The 22,747-nt window shown below is 38.4% G+C and overlaps 1 protein-coding gene across 2 annotated transcripts in view; it reads left to right on the forward strand.

Moving 5' to 3' along the window:
• Positions 1–22,747, forward strand: part of lama2 (laminin, alpha 2) — a 361,112-nt gene that overhangs the window by 234,757 nt on the left and 103,608 nt on the right. Inside the window, exons 26-32 of one of the 2 annotated variants that reach the window (XM_069886986.1) lie at positions 4,381–4,566; positions 7,225–7,352; positions 8,188–8,305; positions 12,231–12,353; positions 14,693–14,817; positions 16,410–16,496; positions 19,598–19,791. In XM_069886986.1, the coding sequence (XP_069743087.1) occupies positions 4,381–4,566; positions 7,225–7,352; positions 8,188–8,305; positions 12,231–12,353; positions 14,693–14,817; positions 16,410–16,496; positions 19,598–19,791 (961 nt within the window). The remainder of the gene's footprint in view (positions 1–4,380; positions 4,567–7,224; positions 7,353–8,187; positions 8,306–12,230; positions 12,354–14,692; positions 14,818–16,409; positions 16,497–19,597; positions 19,792–22,747) is intronic. The other variant, XM_069886987.1, reaches the window with a different exon arrangement.

Here is a 22,747-nt window from a genome sequence, read left to right on the forward strand (position 1 = left end):
GGTGATAGCTCTCGGTTATAGCCCTAAGGCTGTAGCTCAAATCCGCAGGAGAAGAAAGACACACACGCTAGAAGAGTGTATTCAGTGGCAGTTCTGCCTTTTATAATCAGCTGCCGATGGGTTACCTCAGATGCCCGGGCCCCAATTGGGGCCCCTGTGATCCACTGACGGTGATTGGCCAGTCTGCCAGTGGCCTATGGAAATGGGTGTTTCAGCCCACACGAGGTTCAACGGCCATTTCCTGTGTGGGCCCGAGGCTCGGGCCACTACAAGCTCGTTGAATTGATGAAGGCATGTGTAGTGCTCGATGTGTTGTATGGTGACATCAATGTTCTGAGAGATGCTTTTTTTTTAAACTTGTCATGAATGACTGTTACCAAGCTCTCCAAGTTCAGCATTTACATTTTCTCTCAAAGCAACTGCTCAAAATCAGTTTAAAAGCAGCATTTCCAAACTCTTGCACAGTGGTACTCTCATAGGTTACAGAGATTTACTGGACTTCTCTTCCAAACTGAATATGTGGAGTAGCAATCATTTTAATCAAAATGAATCTGTGATTAACTCTAGTAACTGGAATTTTGTAATTTGCAAGCATTGAAATTATAATTTAATTTAGAGATTCAGACACGCAGACAGTAACAGGCCCTTCCAGCCCACAAGCATGTGCCACCCAACTAAATCAATTAACTTCCAAACTCGTATCTTTTGAAGGGCTGGAGGAAGCAAGAGCACCCTGAGGAAACCCATGCAGGCATGGGGAGAATGTACAAACACCTTACATACAGTGCATGGAATGTGAACATGTGAAGTGTGAACATTGTGACTTTTGTCTGTTTTCTTAACCAAATAATTAAAAAAGTTAGTAAGTTCTAGTGGTTTTCACAAACACACGTGGGAATGATCCAATGGAAATTCTAAACAATGTAAATTAGCTGTATGGATAAAAAAAATTGTTTTTTTTAGGAAGAATGCAGAGAGTAGAAGTGGAAGGAAAGTATTCTGGCTGGAGGTCGGTGATTAGTGGAGTGCCGCAGGGATCTGTTCTGGGACTCCTGCTCTTTGTGATTTTTATAAATGACCTGGTAGAAGGATGGGTCAGTAAGTTTGCAGATGACACGAAGGTTGGAGGAGTTGTGGATGGAGATGAAGGTTGTTGAAGGTTACAAGACAGGATGCAGTGTTGGGCAGAAAAGTGGCAGATGGATTTAAATCCGGATAAGTGTGAGATGATGCATTTGGGAAGGACAGTGCTAATGGTTGGTTAATTAAGAGTGTGGATGAACAGATGGATCTTGGGGGTCAAAATCCATGTATCCCTCAAGATTGAAAAATTATTATAGAGCAGAACAATTAAGATATTTATCAAACAAGGGAAAATCCAGATTGGACCAGAATAGAGCTAGATAAAATAGGGGAGAAGGTACCAGAACATATACTTTATAAGTGGGATGAAAAACTGGTGCAACATAGAAGTTCACCAGTATTATACCATCTGCTCAACATTTGGAATAAGATTCACGTAGAAAGGAAAAGAACAAATTACCAACTACCAAAATTATTATTGATGCAAAATCAACGAATCCCTTTCACAATAGATAACCTTTCCTTTAGAGAATGGGAGAGAAAAGGGATTAAAAGAATAGAAAATTGTTTTTTGGGAAATAATTTATTATCATTTGAACAAATGTACAAATATGGAATAACTCATGGTACAAGTGTTTGCATACCACCAACTGAAAACCTACTTAAAGGACAAATTGGGAAGCAGACTGAGATTACCAGAAGGAAGCACCTTTGAATATGTGATTACAGACACAATGATAATTAAAATATTTATAACAAACGTACATCAACCTGCAAGAGAAAGAAAATGATGAAATAAGCTATAAACCTAAACAAAAGTGGGAACAAGATCTAAACATAAAGATAAAAAATGAAATATGGGAAAAGCTATGCTCCGGAACTATGAGAAATACAATAAACACGAGGTTACGCATGATACGATACAATTGGTTACACAGGCTATATATCACGCCCCAAAAGTTAAATAAATGGGACCCAACAGTATCAGACAGATGTTTTCGTTGAAAGAAGGAAACGGGAACAACAGTAAATGCAATTTGGGCATGTGAGAAAGTGAAAAATTTTTGGGAAGATCTAAATCAGGAATTAAATAAAATCACAAAAAGCAACATACCAAAAAATCCAGAGATCTTTCTTCTAAGTAATATAAGAAGTAAAGAATTAGGCTTCAAAGTGGATGAAACGCAAAAAAGATTTATTATGATAGCCTCAGCTGTAGCAAAAAAATGTATAATGTCAACTTGGAAATCAGAAGAGAGCCAGAGAGTACAGCAATGGTACATGGAAATGAATAAATGTATTCCAGTGGAAAAAATTACATATAATTTAAAAAATAAAGTCACATTATTTGAACAAATTTGGGAACTGTTCATGGAACAGAACAGAGAGGGCCTACCGTGGACCTCCACCCCCTAAAGTGATAGAATGAGAAGAAGATGAAATGAACTGACCCAGTGTGTAAAAGTAGATGACACAATTTTCTTGTTTATTTTCATTGTGTGATGACATTGTTTAATGGGCTTATTGTATTGTATATGTTGAACGTTTAATGGGTTTGGAGGGGGGTGGGAAGGATGGAGGGAAGGAAGGGGGAAAAAGGGGAGAAAATGACACTGCGTATATTCAAGAGGGAAATGTTTGTGTGTATTTTGATTAATATGTTCATAGTGTGAAAAGTAAAAAAAAACTAAGAAAAAAAAGATTGCTGCACAGGTTGGTAGGATAGTTAAGAAGGCCTATGGAATGCTGGGCTTCATTAATAGGAGGATTGAATTCAGGAGTAGAGAGGTCATGTTACAACTCTACAAATCTCTGGTAAGACTACACTTAGAATATTGTGTTCACCTCATTATAGGAAGGATGTGGAAGCTATGGAGAGGGTGTAGAGGAGATTTACCAGGTGGTTGCCTGGATTTGGAAACAAATCTTATGAGGCAAGCTTAGCAGAGCTGGGATGGTCAGGGGGTCAGGAGCTGGGACAGGAAGGTGGCCAGGTTTTGGAAGCTTGGATGAGTGGTTGGCCAGATCATCAGGAGCTCCAGAGGGCAGGCAGATGGGACCTAGGTAAGAGTCTGCAGCCAGGGCATCAGGAGCTTGGATGGGCAGGTGGCCAGTGCCTCGGGAAGAGTCTGCAGTCAAGACATCCAGAGCTCCAGACGGCAGGTGGCCTAGATCACATCTACACTCCACTAATTTCACTGCAACACAGCCACATTCATCACAATCACAAGACACGCATCAGTGAGCATCAGTTCAGACGATTCTTGTCTCAGCCGACACATTTTCACAAGCCGCACATTATACTGTATGTCAAAGAGCTGCATGTGGCTTGTGAGCTATATTTTGGCCACCCCTGCATTAAAGCCATTGTTCTCGCTGAATTTGAGCATTTATTCTAGTGTGGCGGCCCTTCGCAGCTCCCCCACGGGGCCTCACAAAATGAAGGATGAATGCGATGATCCAGCAGGCTGCACAAGGCCTACAGTGCTGCCCTCCAATTGGCCACAACCAAAAGAGCTTAACTGGCCTATCAGGGAAAGTGGATCGCAAACACACCAATCAGTGCTGAGAAGGTTTTGACCACGCCCCTCAGCTTGAGACTAAAAGCAGGGCTGTGAGCCCAATAAAGATGTGTTAACTGCACTCAACTGGGGTTCGTGTCATTCTTTTTGGGAACAGTGTGTTCTTTCTAAGCTAACCTGCATACAGCTATATCCTCTCCTGTGCTATAGGCTCCGCAGAGGCATAGCTTGTAGCAGCCAGCTACTGTAGTATACTGTATATATGTGTATATATAAAATGCAATATATATATATATAAAATGCAATATATATATATAAAATGCAATATATATATATATATATAAAATGCAATATATATATATATATACGTATATATGTATCCAGTAAAAATTCAAGTGGTTTATTGAGACTTAATATAGCTATTTTGATATAGCCTCAAGGGATGCAATTGGCAAAATTGTTGTCAACTCAAGAATTTGACAAATATTTTTCTTGATCTCATGGTTCAGATAGAGAACATTTTCATTACCTTCCTCCAGACCTCACAGGGGTGCTGCACATTAATCCAGTCTAAACCCCTCTGAACAAATGTATTCTTACTTAAGGTGCTTCAGGATATATGTATTTAACAAATCAATCAGAATTATTTGTATAAAAGAACTGCTTAATGAAATTTGGCAGAACCTTGATTCTTTTTGCAAATTGTAAAAACAGTTGTACACAATTGTTTAATATGATGTATTCAATTCACCAGTTGTTTTATTTTATTTCCTAGCTGTCTGCCTATGGTGGCAAGTTGAGGTATGCCATTTACTTTGAAGCGAGAGAAGAAGTGGGTCAGTCCAGCTATGAGCCACAAATTATTCTGAGAGGTGGTCCTACAAGAGAGATGACTATTGTGCGGCATTTATCTGCACCTCAAATTGGACAACTAACCAGACATGAGGTGGAGCTCACTGAGGTATGGCTCAAAACTTGCAAATGGAAAAATATTAATAAATATAACTTTTACATATTCTGAGCAAGCAATCTGTGTCATTGTTGCTGTTGTGTGCTTTACAAATGGTTGTATCGATTTAGGCTCAACAATTTCCAAGCAAAATCCTGATTCCTAGCTGCTAGATTGATTGCGAAGGAGTAATTTGCCAAAACTGTCCATGGTATTTTGCATTAGATAGAAAACCATGATATCTCCATGTCCTATCAAATAGGTCAATATAAATAATAATTTATTAATTCATAAACACACAAATATTATTTTAAATGAGGTCTACATAACAGGAATAAAACAAAAAATGCTGGAAAACCCCAGCAGGTTTGGCAGCATCTATGGAAAGTGAATGGTTGAAGACCCTTTGTCTGACTTGCTATCTTGATTTTTTTTATAGTTTTAGGTTTCCAGTGTCTGCAGCTTTTTGATTCTCTTCTTTTGTTCTGAGCTGACTTGGCATACACTGCGACACACATTGTCACCCACTTTTAATCCATCTATGGACCCAAAATCTTTTTGTTCTAGATCTCAATTTATTGCTGAGTTTAACTGCTCTGCTCTCATTTTGTCTTGAGCTGATGAAGCACTGATCACTTTCAATGTCTGGCCAACTAAAGATCACTCCTTTTTGTTTTTACACACAGTCCAAAGTTCTGTTTTCACTGCAGTTGTGCCATTATTCTACCCTGTACCCCTTCATCACCCCAACCAGACCTCAACCCAAACACTGACTTCACAATTGTGATAGAAAATTAACGTTGTATATTTCTGATGATTTATAATATGAATGGCTTGAAGGTTTTTTTTTAAATACTAAATGAAATGAAGAATTAAAATATAATAGAGCTGTTATTAAGTGGTATGCATAACTGCCAAACCATATACAATTGTTTCTGGGAGCTATGTTACCAAAATTATTGACACAATTTATCCATTTTTATACTGATAGATGAATTGGAAAGTTCCAGAATACTGTATTTCTGACTTTTTTTGTTAACGTAGACAGAGTGATGCTTGGTAATCATCTCTCCATGTTTTTGTTAGCTACATAAGCGCCAGAACTGGAACCTGATGTGAATATGTTCCTGTGGCTCCTCTTTGCTTCAAACATTCCAGTCAATATTCGTCTTCGTTGACAAAATCCTATCCCTTTCGTCATGACAGTCCCATTATTCTCAGATCTGGAAACTTCAGCTTTGTTCTCACAATTAATCTGACCTCCATCCAGGCCAGCTCTCCCTATATCCTTTCACATCAGGCACACAGACCACCATCATACTAAGTTACCAGCATTAGACGTAATGAAGCATCCTGTATTATTGCGATTAAAAATATATGTAATGGATAAATTTGAGATGCGTAATTGCAGGCAAGAACAACCATGACAACAAGACACCACAAATTATGCATTAACAAACTTTTTTAAAAGTTCCGGACATTCAAACGCTGCCGCAAATATCCCTGATCTTAATAGACGTAAAAACAGTGATAAATACAGGGGTACATGTTTATTTCACTTTTGCGGGATGGTAATCTGCTAGTGCAATGACCTGCCCTTTGACACACCCAATCAGATTCTAAGTCCTTGGTGCTGAGAATCTATATCAGATAATTTAAAACTATAAATTCATTCATTTATACATACAACATCTTTTGAAGAAGTAGATTCAAAGGCACACGAGAAACGTACTTCTTAAAGGAGTTCCAGCTGTTTCAATGCCGTTCTTCAATATGTTCTTCAAGTCATACTTGCCTTTTACAGTACTTGTTGCATTGAATTATCTCAAAGCACTTACTTTTATTCCAAACAAAGCACTAGTAATGCAGCAGTTATAAAATTAATGATGACTTAATTTGTTTATTTTTGTTCGGGTTTGATTTTGATTGCAAAACTAGAAGAACATTGTTCTCTTCAAAATTGGTCTGAGCTCAATAATGCACATAGTGAACCTCCAAATTGAACTCTTATGGTTGAATGGTCCTTTATTATAAGACTTCATTTTTGACTAATAACTTAAGTGCAGACTGGTATTCTAGGATACAATCAATGTTTCCAATTTTTGTGCTTGCAATTTTCTGGCTAATAATAATTATTTTGAATCCTCTGACCTTTCTGACTGAATGATTGTGAAAGATGATGAACATGATAAATGAAACCTTACAACTTTAATGTCAACATCTCACATGAAGGAATTTATCTGAAAATATAGCATGCTATCCATGATGTACTGGAATCAAATACCTTACCAACTCTTGTCAAAATTCACATGGACTCAAGGAGCATGAATTTATTCTAGCAAATGTTACGATTTTTAATTTTTAATATAATCATTTCACTGACTGTGAAATTACTCTTCACACCTGTGGTATAATTTCATGAAATAAATTTAGGGTATTTTACTGAAGCTACTTTCCTGGTGGAAGCCATGCTTAGAAACTATGTTGTTTTATCTTTATCTCAGATACATTCTTTCTTTCAGTTTATTAACCATTAATGCAGATTGACATACAGCAATACATCATGATATACATGTTAATAAATATTTTTTGAATTTTTCCATTCAAATGATAATTAGTTTAAAAAGCTATTGTTGAATGTTAGCTAAATTCAATATACTTTTCCTTTAGCATGAATGGAAATATGCCCATTCACCAGAGGCTGGACCTGTTTCTCGGAAAGTCTTCATGGATATTCTATCTGACATTGATTCAATTCTCATCAAAGCATCTTATGGGACTTTTATTAGACAAACCAGGTACTGTATAAATATGGGAGTTCATTAGAAAATAGAAAGCTAGTTTTAAAAACAAAAATGTTGAATAAAATGTCTTGTCCTGATACTGTTAATTATTGAGAACACATACTCCTGAGTTCAATAACCTCCCAAGTCTGAATGTAAAGATGCTCCATTCAGAGTTTAGATTTTTTACCAATGGATGAATGAAAACTTGCAGATTTATTTTACAGATCAGATAAAATTAATTGCGTTTAATAGGAGAAAATTATAAAATTGGGCTCAAAAATTTATTTGAAACAATGATTTTTGTTATTTCAAATGTTACTGTGAGAAGCTAACAAAGGTGCAAGAGCATATTTAATTGGATTAGATTCCTTTTTGTGATGCATTCATCAAAATGTTTTGTTTCAATCATTTGAAACGTTCATATATTCAGGGTCTAAATAATTGTCCATACATTGCAAAGTTTTTTCTTGTCAATTCCTTCAGATTAAGGGTCCATTTCAATTGTCAAGAAATTATTATATCACACCTTAAGAAATTGTTAAAAACACTTAGAGCATCTGTGCGGAAATAATTCATGGAATTATGAATGTGCAATAGTATTCCATTAAAAAAAAGGCTTTGAATTTTAGGAACTGAGTATATGAAGCAAGGCAAAGCAGTTTACAACAATATGATACTGAGGATCATCTTGGCTAATTTAATGCTGAACGATGAGTCATGTATCTGACACCATAAATATACATTGGCTTAATGACTTTAAAAAACACAATAGAGGAAGTTTTAAATTACAGGCTCACAATGTTGAAAGAATTTTGCCAAATGTTGTATTTTTCATTGGCTATTCCAGAATCTCCGAGATCTCTATGGAAGTTGCTGAAGCCAGTGGCAGCTACTTCATGAGTGAAACTGCCCAACAGATTGAACAATGCTTTTGTCCTGAAGGTTATTCTGGCCTCTCATGCCAGGTAATGCCAATTTCATGCAACAAAAAATAAGTTTTGTTCACAAAGACAAAATAAGTTGTTATAATAATGAAGAACTGATGGTCATGAGATACAATCTTTGTTCATCCTTGCAGTTCAATTCCTTGTGGTGCTTGGTATCACCAGCAGATTTGGATACTTTACAGGATATTTGCTTTAAAGCCAGTTAGAAATGTCATAAATGGCTGAAAGACCAGCCTATGAGTCTTACGTCATGTCTCTTGTACAATATATAAACTTAATTTAGATCCATTTAATCTTCCTCTCCACTTTCTGTTCTTCAGCCAAACCTCTGTGTGAATATATTATCCCCAATCCAAAGATAATGAGTTGATCATCATACTCATTGTACATCACCAAAAATTCTTAGTTGCTGCAGCCAGACAAGAATTAATTGAATTAATTTAAGAGACAATAAAAACGTTAGATGTATAATACATATTCATAATAATCCCAGTGCAAAAAAAAAAGACACAATTGTGCAGTCAGTCCTTAATTAGTATACCAAAGTGAGTTTCAAGATCTGATAGCTTCTGGAAAGAAACTGTTTTTGAATCTAGAGGCGCTGATCTTTCTGTTTCTGTACCTTGTGCCTGAAGGTAGCAATGAGAAGAGGTTGTGTCCAGGGTGATCATGATCCTTTATGATGTTGGCAGCTTTCTTGAGGCAGTGTATTACATAGATACATTCGATGGATGAGAAATCTGAGCTCATGATGGACCTGGCGATGTTTGCTATCTTCTCCAGCCTTCTGCATTCCTGGGCACTTGCATCGCCAAACCAATCAGTATACTTTCCAGAGTGCATATGTAGAAGTTAAAGCCCCTGCATCAGGCATCTGGCACAGTTAATGGATGACCCAAGTGTAGCCATGGCCCTGGATGCTGAAAAAGTATTCAATAGGCTAGAGTGGGACTTCCTGTTTAAGGTATTGGAGAAATTGGGGCTGTACCACGTGCCCAAGTCTAAAGTTGAGTCCAATGGGCAAATATATCCAGCCTTCCCACTATTGAGATCTAATAGACATGGGTGTCCATTGTCTCCAGCTCTATTCATTTTGGCTATATCACTGTTGGCTGAGAAGCCATACGATGGGATCCAGACAACAAGGGGTTTTCAGTAGGCCGGGAAGAATACAAAATCAACCTATTTGTTGATAATGTGCTGATATATCTGATGGACCTAGCAAGCTCACTGACCAAGCTTCACTCTACTCTGGAAGATTATGGGAAAGTCTCCAGGTACAAAATTAATTGGGACAAGAGTGAAATTATGCCACTTACAAAAGGGGACTATTGTAGCGGGCCGAGCAACCACGCAGTTAGACGGGCTGAATCACCACCCCAGACATCTGACTCAAAATGGCAGAGGTCCCCCTTCACTTCTGAGGAGAAGCCCGTGGTTAATGACACGTGTTGCCCAGGGGACATCACTGCTTCCAGGTGGCACACCACATTCAGGGAGTGATGCCACGATGCACTGATGTCACTTCCAGAAGCCGGAGCACACATCACTGGAAGTGGGTGTTTCCTTGTGCGCAGCACAACAAATTCAAACAATAAAGTCAGTTACTAGTTTACCCTCGCACCTTGTGGATGTCTCTTGATTCCATAGTGCTGATGTAGCAGACACTGCAGTATAGTCAATTTAAATAAAGCAGTCAATTGAAGTGGCCACAAAAGGGGATCAAGTACCTGGGAGTCAGGATGGACAGTAATCTGCAAAATTTATATAAACTAAATAATACCCCTTTACTCAAATAAATTGAGGACCTCAACAGATGGATGACAATGCCCATCACATTGGTGGGCAGAGTCAATTGTATCAAGATGAGCATGTTTCCAAGCCTTCAGTACCTCTAACTTTGCCCATGGCGTTGCCCCAGTGATTCTTTCAGAATATTAATTCACAAGTCAGTGGGTTCATTTGGAATAAGAGAGTAGCCAGGATCTCCTTGCAGAAATTAACAGTCTGGCCGGACTGAGATTACCAGACCTTAAATATTATTCGGCAGCACAATCGACGTATATCACTTCACTCTTTGAGGGAGAACATATGCCATCCTGGGCACAAATTGGTCTGCAAACAATAGGTGAGAAGATAAATGGGACTCTAAATTGTTATCTGGCGACAGACACCCCCTTATTAAAACATACTCTTTATATGTGGAGCAAGATTAATCAATGCATTGGACTTAAAGTGGGGTTTTTGTCAAAAACACACCTGACTCAGAATGTCTTAATACAATGGACAATAGGTAACAAGATCCTCGACACCTGGTGCCAGAAAGGGATCAGATGTGTCAAGGACTGTTATGAGCTGGGGCAGCTCATGTCTTTTGAACAATTTAAAAATAAATATGACTTGTCAAACAGGAGATTCTTTTGCTATCTTCAGTTAAGATCTTTTCAAGGGACCAATTAGGTCAACTATGGTCCTACTGGTGTACATTAGCTTTCAGGCCCTGATTTCAAAGGGGAACACGCGTAAGTTTATTATGGCAATGTATTTCTTACTCCAAGCAGAAAGCCCGAAGCCAGGTCTTCATAAATCTAGGCGAAGGTGGGAGTCAGACTTGGGTGCAATGATTGATGAACAGTGCTGGTCAGACCTGTGTCATGACAGCATGACTTCAATTATTAACACCCGATACAGGCTAGTGCAGTATAATTTTCTACACCAGTTGTACTTTACAGTGCAGAAATTGAACAAGGCTAAGCCAGAAATTTCAGATCAATGTTTTAAATGTGGCAAAGAGATGGGAACCTCAGTTCACTCAACCTAGTCATGCTCCAAGGTGAGGCCCTTTTGGGTAGAGCTAGGCCAACTCCTAGAAAAAAATCATAGGTAAAGAATTTCCACAGGATCCAGAGTTGTTCATGTTGGGAAATGTCATGGACACAAGACTTAAGATGAACATGCCCAAATTTCAAATCCAATTTGTGTTTATTGCATTGGTGGTGGCTAGGAAGTGCATCACGGTTACTTGGAAGTCAGGCTCTCATCTAGGCATTGTGTGCTGATTGCGGAAATGCAAAGTTGTGTTCCCCTGAAGAAAACTACCTATAACTTAAGGACAAAATTTGACACTGCCCTTAAAATTTGGCAACCGTACCTGCGTTTTATAGGTGCAAAGATATAGTGTGGTTTCTTGTGTTTCATCGCTTTGTCCATTCCCTCTCCTTGGTGGGGGTGGATCAATCTTAATTGGGTTGAGTCAAGAAAATTCAAAGGCATGGAGGCCGATTGTGGGACCCTGACAAATCCTGCGATTATGTTTTTTTTTCTTTGAGTTTGTTTTTACTTTCCCATGAGAATTTTTTAACATGTAGGTGTTTTGTTTGACTTTTTGGTCCTTCTGTCCCTAATTTGTCAGGAAGTTAAAGGGATACTGCAAAATGCTACAGGAATAGGGGACGAGGGCTAATTTATTGTTGCTGTTTTTCTTTTTATGGTAATTGTCTATTTAATTTAGTCTTTGTATATATTAATTGGGATGGGGAGGACAAGGGGGGGAAATTGGACTTGACAGTGAAGCTTGTGTATAATTGGAAATTGTAGTATGTCTTTATTGTTATGGATTATTGACACTGAGTTTGAAAAATTATAAATAAAATATTTTTAAAAAAGTTAGAGCCCTTATTTATGTAACAACCTTTCTATAGTAATTTCCTACCATTGTTGCAACCATCATGGCTAATAAATTGGAGGAATAGCTGGACCTTCTGGACTTCATTATAGTCGATAGAAATTAGGCCAGGTTAGAAAAATGTATCATGTGTTTATTCACAGCACTGAACTGCTATTGTCAGAACAAAGTTGAACAAAGGCATTGTAAAATATGTCAAACGAAAAGCAAGAATTAACCATGAGAAGTATGAACATGTTACTTTGGTTTTCACCTCAGGATTGCATTCTGGGATATTACAGATCGCCATTCACACCATCACAGCATACAGTGTGGAGCTGTATTAAATGTCAGTGTAATAGCCACAGTGACCTCTGTGACCAGAAGACTTCCATATGCCAGGTAATGAATATCCTCATTATTTAATCGACTTAGCTGAGGAAGTTAATTTCTTTTGAGATGTTCTTTGCTCATAAAAGCATAAACCTTTTGATATTTTAAATCTGAAATGAAAGTTGAACATATTAACGAGACTAGCTTAGAGAGCATTTGCGCATATGAAAACAAAGGTATTATTTCAGGTTAAAGATCTTTAATTGTCAACAGAAAAGATTTGCATCTTAAAAGTTGTTTTATCTCCCATAAAAGGAGGTATTTATCGTATATAATCATGCTTGAAATAAAAGGAAGCAATCCACATGATTTGAGATATGGTACTTTTTTTCCTCTTCAAAGTCAGAACTCAGTTTTGAAGTTGGAATAATGCCAGAGTTGCTTCAGGTTGTGTACTGTTGGATGGAGTCAATAACATCTGCATCAAAGGCAGACTTAGTTACTGATTACCTTAAACCAATTACTAATCCTCCTCTATCTCCCCCTCTGGCCAGGAAGAATGCAACAATCATTGCCAATGCTCCAGCAATCTCTTCTCTCGCATTTTGTTGTAAACTCGGGTTTATCACGATCATTCCTGGGGACTTGTCATCCAAATGTTGTTAAGAAGATCCAGCACTTCCTCTTCCTTAAACTTGACACGTTTGCCTGTTCAACACTGGCCTCATGTTCACCAAGGTCCCTCGCCCAAGTGAGCAGTGAAGTAAAGTATTCACTGAGGACCTCCCCTATCTACTCTGCCCCAGACATGTCTCCTCCCTCTTCACTTTATCCCAAAGCAGCCCTATGCTCATTCTATTCATCTGTTCTTCATGTATATGCAGAACATCTTCAGGTTTTCCTTATTCCTACTTCCCAAGACCTTCTTGTCCTTGCTTCTACCTCTCCTAAGTCCTTTCTTGTAACCTTCTTGGCTACCATATAATTCTCATAAGCCCTTCCTGACTCTTGCTTTCTAAACCTTATGTACATCATTCTTCCTCTTAATTAACTATACCATCTCTTTTGTCAATGACGGTTCTTTTATCATCTGTTCCTTGACTCAGTGGAACAGACCTAATTCCATAATGTAACACAAGTGGTCCAAAAACATATACATTTTTGTTATATATTTCCCTTAGAATATCTGTTCCCAATTAACTTTGCCAAATCCAATCATAATTAGGCCTTCCCCAATTAAACAATTTCCTATTTTGTCTGCTCCACGATTATGCTAAAAGTTAGGGAGTTGTGGTCACTGCCTTCAAAATGCTCGTGCACTGAGAGGTCTGTCACCTGACCAGGTTCACTACTTGATCAGTATGGCAGCTTCTTTCATTAACTAGTTCACATATTATGTCAGGAATTCTTCTTGGACAGATATGACAAATTCTTCCCCATCTGAAACCTTTGCCCAGAGGAAGTGGCAGTCAATATTAGGGAAGTTGAAGTCTCCCAAAACAATTATCCTGTTATTTTTGCACCATTCCAAAGTCTGCCCATTTATCTGTTCCTCACAAGCCCAATGGTTATTTGGAAGTTTGTAGAATATACCCAATAGAGTGATCATTCCCTTCCTGTTTCTGACTTCCACCCATACTAACTCAGTACACAATCCCTCCACAATGTCTTACGTTCTACAACTGAGATTCTATCTCTGATTAGCAATGGTACTCTTTTCCCCCCCCCCCCTCACCCCACCCCCACCTTTTACTTCAATTTCTATCCCATTTGAAACACATTAACCCTCGAACATGCATCAGCCAATCCAGTCCCCATGTCAGCCAAGTCACAACATCATAATTCCATGCTTTAAGATGTTGGTAAGGTGCCAACAGAGAAATAACTTGACAGGCCTTTTTTTCTCCAAATAAGAATGTTTATATAAAAATCAATTCCTTTTAACAGTAGAATTACCTTTCCCCAGAAAATGACTTTAGGCTCCAGTTCCTGCAGCATTACTCAAATGAGAAAAAGATAGAATTTTTCAAATATTTTCTCTCTGTCTATTACTTTCAGGACATCTGAAATAGACTTGAGCATTCAGCTGATGACAATAATTTTATGCAAAGAAGTAAATCCCTGAGAGCATTTTGGGCAAATTATAGCATGCTGAGCTAATGACAATAGTCTTGGTTTTAGTTTCTTTGTGCAGTACTGCCTTGTACTTCTCAAATAGCTTTTTCTCAAATAGCTTTTTCTCAAATAGCTTTTTCTTAAATAGCTTCGTTACATTTTCCTGAGAATTACTTCGACTTCTTCATTGTTTTGGGAAGACGTTGACCCAAATTTTTTCCTGGAGTGAATGGGGATGATGGAGTTTGTCGTAGTGTTGAGAGACTTGACTAAGTGGGATTTGTCCCCCTCAGGATTGCCGTGACAACACAGCTGGTGAACATTGCGAAGTGTGTGCTCCTGGATACTTTGGGATTGTAAGTGGATCTCCAAATGACTGTCGCCCTTGTGCTTGTCCTCTTCAAATCTCCAGTAACAAGTAAGTGTTCAGTATTACTAATTTTCAGATGCTGATGGCAACAATTAACAAGATGGACTGAATTTTGCACTTGTTATGATCACTCACAAGAATAAAGAGATAAGCAGCTACCCCCAACCACTAGATATTTGCACTTTATCTGTGGCGCTTAGTAGGGTCGAATATTGGGGTTGTACTTTTTTTCTCCCTAATCGGAGAACACTTGCAGAAATGTGTTAAAATCAGTTAATTCTAATAATACTTAAGAAACTGTTGCATTATTAAAATTAAAAAAGAACAAAATTGATGCAAATTATTTTGAAATCCAATGTAGTGGTCATTTCAGCACAAATTTTCTTCATCAAGATATCTCATATTTTGTAAGTCCAACAAGTTTTCCATCTATTTTTCTGACCCTTTTTTCTTTTGTTATGTGTCCATTGCCTCACCTCAATGCAAAGTGAGTGCCTGCAGTCCATTCAACTACAAAGAACACCATGGCTGAATTTGATTCAGCATTCATCAAAGTTCACTTATCTAATTACCACAGTAAATCTTCACTCTTAATCAATGACTACAACATTGTTTACACACAACCTTGGGCAATAAGTCACCTTATCATACCTTACAATTATCTTGGCTGTGAACAGCATTGACTGAATCTGGTGTGCACTCAACCAATTATGGCTTAATTAATCACTGACTTAATCAACTGAGCCACTTGATGAGTCTTCATGAGATTTGTGGAATAATAATTGATTTTCTGCAGGATAATGAAACATGAATTCAGCAGTGCTCAGGTTATCAGAGCAGATGGGCTGCAGGTCATTCTGTATTTTAGTGACAGGCTTACACTTGCAGCAGACCAGCCCAACACATCCCAGCAGAGCAGTCTAAAACAGAGGGTGCAAGTCTCAATCAAAGATTTAGATTTCCTACTCAGTTGGTGGGAAGCTGTTGGTGCTGCCAGTCTGTCCTGCCTCTGCTACACCTGGAAGGTTGGCTTCAGATTGTCATTTTCAAAATCTTTTTTATGACCTCCAGTTTATATGTGGCTCAGTGTTGGAATTTACCACAGTGTTTAATTGAGGATGAAGAATTGATGAAGTCACTGCAGTGTCGATAACTATGCCTAGAGCAAACTGATGAAACTCTTACTTGATTTCAAGATCAGTGCTGATATTTCTGCTATTATAACAGAAGATCATTTCTTCACAGAACTAGAATAATCACCATTGAACCTGGTCTAAGAAAAAGATAAAATATTGTATGACATGTATGCACGATTACACAATTATTTTTGTATTATTGCCATCTCTGAATGCATAATGTCTTTAATCTAGAGACACTCAGCAAGTCAAATGGCATCCATGGAGGGAGATGGATAGTCAATGTTTTGTCTTTGTCAAGACAATCGCAAAAGGGTCCCACTCAAAATAAAAGACTGTACATTTCCCTCCATGGGTCGGTGCTGCCTGGCCAGCTGAGGTGCTCCAGCTTCTCCACGTTTGCTTAAGATCCCAGTATCTGCAGTACTTGTGTTTTTTTTTCTCAGGTTCTAGTATTCAAATTTGGTTGGTTATAGTTAACCATTTGTACTTGATTATTTTTAGCTTTAGCCCAACCTGTATCATGGAAGGCCATAATGCTTACCGCTGTGATGCATGTCAAGAAGGATATGAGGGGCAGCACTGTGACAGGTAAAATGCTATTATTCCCATGAACATTAATAATCTAAGAATACATTTGTTAAGAATGAAAAACAATTGAGTTAAAACATAATGAATCATTCAATAGCATTGCACATCACTTCTTAAAAACTGTTACAGAGTCCAGAGGACCCCAAAAACAAGCAGCAATAGATATGCACACAACACAGGGTTACTTAAACAAAAGTAGTTTTTAATTATATTTCAAAAAGAAAACAGAATTAAACTTTAACTTATTACTTAACCTACTTCTTAACCTACCTAACCCATTTAATCCCCCCCTCTCATACTAAGCTCAGGTGTGTGTAATGTATATTTAAAATGAGAAAAGTTCTTTGGATCACAGTCCAATCTCACTGGTTGTAGGCAATTTTTGTACCATGCACAGAAGTTAGCATTAACAAAGTTCACCAGTCTTTGGTGCTTAACAGGCAAATGGTTACCACTCAGAAGGTTCTTGCTGGTTTTCAGAGAGAGATTCCTTTTCCAGGACATCTACAACTGATTCCTTCTTAATCAGTCTTGCTGATGAAACTTGACCCCTTCAGGGTTCTCCAGATGATCCTCTTTCTTTCAGGTTACCTTTCAGACTGCCAGTCTTCTCCTTTTACCAGACAATAGTCCAAAGTTTGCCAGCTTGTCCCTCTGGAACTGATTTCTGTGTCCTCTCTCTCTCTCTCTCTCTCTCTGTTTTCACATCCTTCCTCTCTGAGAGCAAAACTGTTCTCCCTCCCTGCAAAGATCACATGTTCTCCCAGGAAAGCTACTTTGTTGCTCCTCTGCAAAAAGCATTCTGTAAAAGTTCTGCAAAAATTCTGTGTTTTAATATGTGTGTGTGCAACCTGTTCTAGCAATTCCTCCCAAACCACCTCTAAATACTCTGTCACAAAACTTATTAATATTTAAATAAATATATTTTAAAATTATAATACATGATCTGACAATAACTTAAGCATCACAAAAAGACCATGCAATGATTATTTCCAACAACTGAGAGTTTAATAGATGCTGAGTTGCATTGTAACTGCTGTGATTATAAGAGCAGGAATGAGGCTAGGTAAAACTTGTCTCCCTTTCTGGCACCACAAAGTATCAGACAGGAGCTGAATGGAACATATATACTGCTGGATTAATGCAGCACTAAAATATCTCTGAAGCTCAACACCACTCGGGAACAAAGTACAATAGTCAAATGTGCTGAGGTCACACAGCATCCATAGGAAGTAAAGGATATCCAACATTTCCGGCCTGGGTTCTTTTTCATGACCCCAGTATCTGTAGATTTTCTTGTTTAGCTCCTGGAACAAAGTAGATTGATTGATGCCACCCCATTCATCACCTTAAATCTTCATTCTCTCCACCACCAGCGCACAATAATGCAGTGTATAGCATGCCCAATGCCATTTCTCGCCCAGGTGAGTTACAAGATCTCTCAATTTACAATCTCTACCACTATGAAGGACAAGAACAAAAGATGAATCAGAAAACAATGTCCACATGGGGATTGCTTTCCAAGTCACACACTATTCTGATTGAGAAATTGTTGTCACTTGTTTTCTGTCCTCAAACTATCACCTCAAAGCAGTGAAGACTTACTCATCATTCACTTGGTTTCACCAGCATTGACCAGAAGGACTGCATTGGTTCAGAAAGTGAATCATATCTACCCAAGATCCCAAAAAAGATGAATTATTTTTTAAAAAATTGTAATACATCATTATTTTATTATCTTCTATCATTTATATTCTTCTTCTTACCAAAATGGATAATCTTCCCCATGTCATACTTCTGCTATTACTTGCCTGTTTTTTCTCTATGTCATCTGTGTAAGCTTCTCACAATTTCTAATTGCTGTCTCATCAGCAAACTTCAACACTCATGGTCTTTTGTCTGACATTAATAGATTATAGAATGCTCATGCCTCAGCACGGATCCTTTTATACAATACACTTTGCCACCCTAGTATTACTTTCTGCTTTCTGCAAGTTACCCAATGGTAACAATACCCTGTACTTCATTCTTGCCCAATAGGCTACTTTGTTGCTCCTTTCCAAAATCCAACTATTCTGAATCTACCTGTGAAACACTTTGTAATCCTTCTAATTACATCCTCAAAGAATTCAGCTTAATTTGTAGAACATTGTTTTGTTTTCATAAGTTTATTGTTTCTGGTGTCTCATGATCATTCTTTAATCAGGATCCCACCGTTTTCTCAAGGACAAATGTCTAGCTAACTGACTTAGGCTGTGCTCATTCTCTCTCCATTGTTGAAGATTGTGGTTCTATTTACAGCTATTCAATGCTCCAGAGCCATCCCAGAATATAGAAAATTTGGAAGGTAACAATAACTGCAGCCACTATCTCAGCATGCACTTCCTCAGGTCAAGTTTTGAGGACTTGTCAGCCTTAACTCCAGATTGTGATAGGGATGTTTGGAGGACTTTTTTTTTTACTTTTGTCTTTTGATTTCCTATTTTAATGAGTTTTTGTTTCTTCCACTGTGAAGGCAGATGCAACATTTTTAAAAATATCTCTGGTATTTCATTATTTCCCATCTCATTTTCTAAGGACCCAACATTTACATTTTTCTTTCCTTCCTTCAGTAAACTTGCAGTAGAACTTGTAACCTGTTTTTATATTCTTTTTAAAGGAGGTGGCTGAATTTTATGCTGATGCACAATATTCTCCTTGAAGTTTGTGCCTTTGCCATTCTTAGTGTTTATATCCAACATCGAGCCTGCGATTGCAAATAGCTGATGTAGGCTCAGGAAGAATGGCTTCAGCTAACATCTTCTCCACCTAAGCAATACAGTGTTGTCACTTTGACTGACCAGTGTCAGCAATAGCACCAGCAGAGTTCACTATGATAGAATGATGAACGTCGTACAGCCATTGCCTTTCCCCGTCAGCAGTCCTGCTGATCAACTGAATAACAAATTACTTGACCTGAAAGACCTTGGAAGGTCCTTTTTAGCATTTGAATCCTGAGCCAGGCCAGATATAACCCTAAAAAAAAAATCTCTGTAAGAATGACTGAACTTCCAAATTTTGCTGAGTAATGCATTGACTCTAACTGTTTTTGCCATTTTTAGGTGTGCACCTGGTTACTATGGTGATCCTAGAATTGAAGGAAAACGTTGTACACAATGTGAGTGTGATGCTATTGGTTCGTTACCAGGGGCATGTGACAGAGTCACTGGTCAGTGCAATTGCAGACCTGGAATGAGGGGCTGGACCTGCGATAGGTGCACGGAGTGGCATGCTCGTGAAGGCATGGAATGTATATGTACGTATCTTAACATTATTAGACTTGCTAACCTACACTTTCTTCAAAACAGACTGAGAAGTTTTATGACATTGGCAGCTGAAGCTAAGGTAACTGAGGGTGGATCAAAAAAATCAGCTTTTATTTAAGAAGCCAGGATTGGAGGACAACAAGAGGGTAATAGGTTTGTAGTAGATTTCAGAGAGAGGAAGAGTTGAGATCACGAAGGGAGTTGAAAACCAAGAATCCTATGTAATATTCTGCTTCTTTAAGACAAAGTGCAGTGAACCCTATTTAGTTCACACAATTTTAGGCTAAGAAAAATTTTAAAACAATATCTATTGCTTGCTTCATTGTGGATTTTAAACTAAATTTTAAGATGAACATTTTGATTTTCAAAAAGTTGAAAAATTGAAATATCTGTTTTGTCATCAAGCTCCACCAAAATTGAAATATTAGATGCAAAGATGTACAGAAATAAGTGAAAGCCTGAAAAGTTTGACATTTTATTTTCCATATATAGTGGAACCCCGATTTAATGTGAACCCAGATATAACCCGATCAGCCGATGGACTCCTTTCTTTTTCATCTTTCCGGAATGGAACGCATCGTTAGAAAGCAAAAATCTTATTCAGTGAAAGATAAACTTCACGCACTTGACGTGATCGAGAATAAAAGTCAAGCCCAAGTTGCATGAGACCTTGTCATATCTGAATCAAAACTTTGCGGCTGGAAATCTCAGGAAGATAAGTTACGCACGTTGGTTTGGAAAGTTGAGAAAGAGGTGGGACTAAAGGCTAAATGAATGAAGACAGCCAAAGACGTCAGCCTCGATGACTCCCTATATGAGTGGTTCATTCAAGCGTGCTCAAAAGGCCTTCCAATTTCCGAGCCTTGCTCAAGTCAAGAAGCTTAACCAGCTGATAAGCAGAGAAACCTCATGGTTCAAAGCTCGCAATAGATGGCTAGACCAGTTTAAATGCCGTCAACTGTGATGAAACAGGCCTCTGCTACAAGATGATCCCAGACCACATACTGCCTAGCAGAGATGACTCCCATTGATGTGAGGGGTTCAAACAATGCAAGCAATTCTTGTTTTGTGTTAACATGACTGGAACACACAAGTTAAAACCACATATGATTGGCAAAATTGACTCGCTCTGCTGTTTCCACCATGTCAACATGAAGTCATTATGTGACAGAGTATATAGCTATGTTTTTGGGAGATCAATTGGGAAAGGCTTGTTAGAGTAGGACACATAGAAACACTTTAAAAGAGATCTTATTTAAAATACTGGAGCTAGACATGTCGGGGCCAAGCAAGAGCTTTGGAGATGCCCAAGAGACTTCACCAATGTATTGTTGTTTACAAAAAGGCAACAGATGAAAGAGCATGTCGGAGCCGCAGATTGTCTGGAGCTGTTCTAATAGGGTCATGTGGTTTTGCAAGTAGAGTCAAACAGGCTTTTTCTCTCAGAGACACACACACACAAATCAATTCTACAGTGTAACAGTCAGCAACAGCAGCTGGGACTGGAACAGGACAAGCTGACAAGCTTGTGGAAAACCCCATTTGGAAGAGAGGTTCTTATTTCAGCCTGGTCAAAGCCCTTGTGGTTCATGCAAAAGGACAGGACTGGCTGTCTAATGTTTCACTTGGAATAAAAGAAGCAAAAAAGAACTCTGTGGTGACCTGAAAGAAAGAGGTTATCATCTGGAGAACCCTGAGGGAACAAGTTTCATCAGCAAGACACTGAAGTGGCTGATTAAAAAGGAATCAATTGTGGATGTCCTGGAACAGCAAATCTCTCTCTGAAAACTGGCAAGAACCTTCCTGAGCGGTAAACTTCATAAATGTTAAATTCTGTGTACAGTATAAGAATTGCCTGCAACCAGTGAACTTGGAGGAATGAGAAGTGAGAATGAACTGTGAACCAAAGAACTTTTCTGAACTTACATGCACATTAAATACATGTATACTTAGAATTGGAAGGGGGTTAAGTTAGGTTAGTTAAGTCAATAGTGATAAGTTAAAGTGTGATACTGGTTTCATGTTTAAAGATAATTAAAAGTAACTTTTGTTTAAGTAACCATTTGTCTTGGTGAATATCCATTGCTGCTGGGTTTATGGGTCCTCTGGGCTCATAACAATTACCGTTTGAGTACATGCATAGCAGCAATGCTTGGATGACTAGTGTCATCATTGAGGATTGGTTTTGCATAACTTTTGCCCCTACTGTCTTCGTTCATTTGCGTAAGCAAAAGCTAGAACCCAAAGGTCTTCTTTTGCTTGACAATTCACCCGTCAACCTATTAAGCCAGGAAGGAAAGATCTGAGTTTCTTAGAACACTACATCTAAGATCTAACCCCTAGATCAGGGGATCAACTCAGTGTTCAAGCAGAATTATGGGCATGAATTAATTTGTAGAATTGTAGACGAATCAACAACGCTGGAAGACTATTTGAAAAGCATGAACATTAAAGAAGTTTGCCACTTAGGTGGGAAAGGCTGGGAAGCAGTCAGCTCCTCGTGTGTGGAAAAAATGCTGGGAGAAGGATCTGGGTCCACCCTTTTCATCATGAAAATCCACCAAGAAAGATAAGATGATGGTGATGAGCAAGAATTCTCTGGCTTCACAGGTGAAGAGGTGGGTGAGGCGCAGAAGCTGTTTCAAATTAGCAAAGAGAATTTTCATCAATGGTACTCTTCATTGATGAATGCCCAACATATGAGCATCTGACAGACTCCAAGATCACCCATAATGTTACTATAGAACTGGTTTCAGAACCACAGGAAGATGACAATGAAGAGCATCCACCCCCACCCCCAAAAGTGTCTGAAGTCATTGAGTACCTCAAGTCTAGCCTTCGTTGGCTGGAGGCCCAGGATGTGGACCACATAATAATCCTCCAGCTCAGAAACATTTTGGATTTCGCTCGCCGCCAGCGATGTGCTGCGTTCAGGCAACAAACACT

This window comes from Narcine bancroftii, chromosome 6 (genome assembly GCF_036971445.1).
Source record: "Narcine bancroftii isolate sNarBan1 chromosome 6, sNarBan1.hap1, whole genome shotgun sequence".
Lineage (NCBI taxonomy): Eukaryota > Metazoa > Chordata > Chondrichthyes > Torpediniformes > Narcinidae > Narcine > Narcine bancroftii.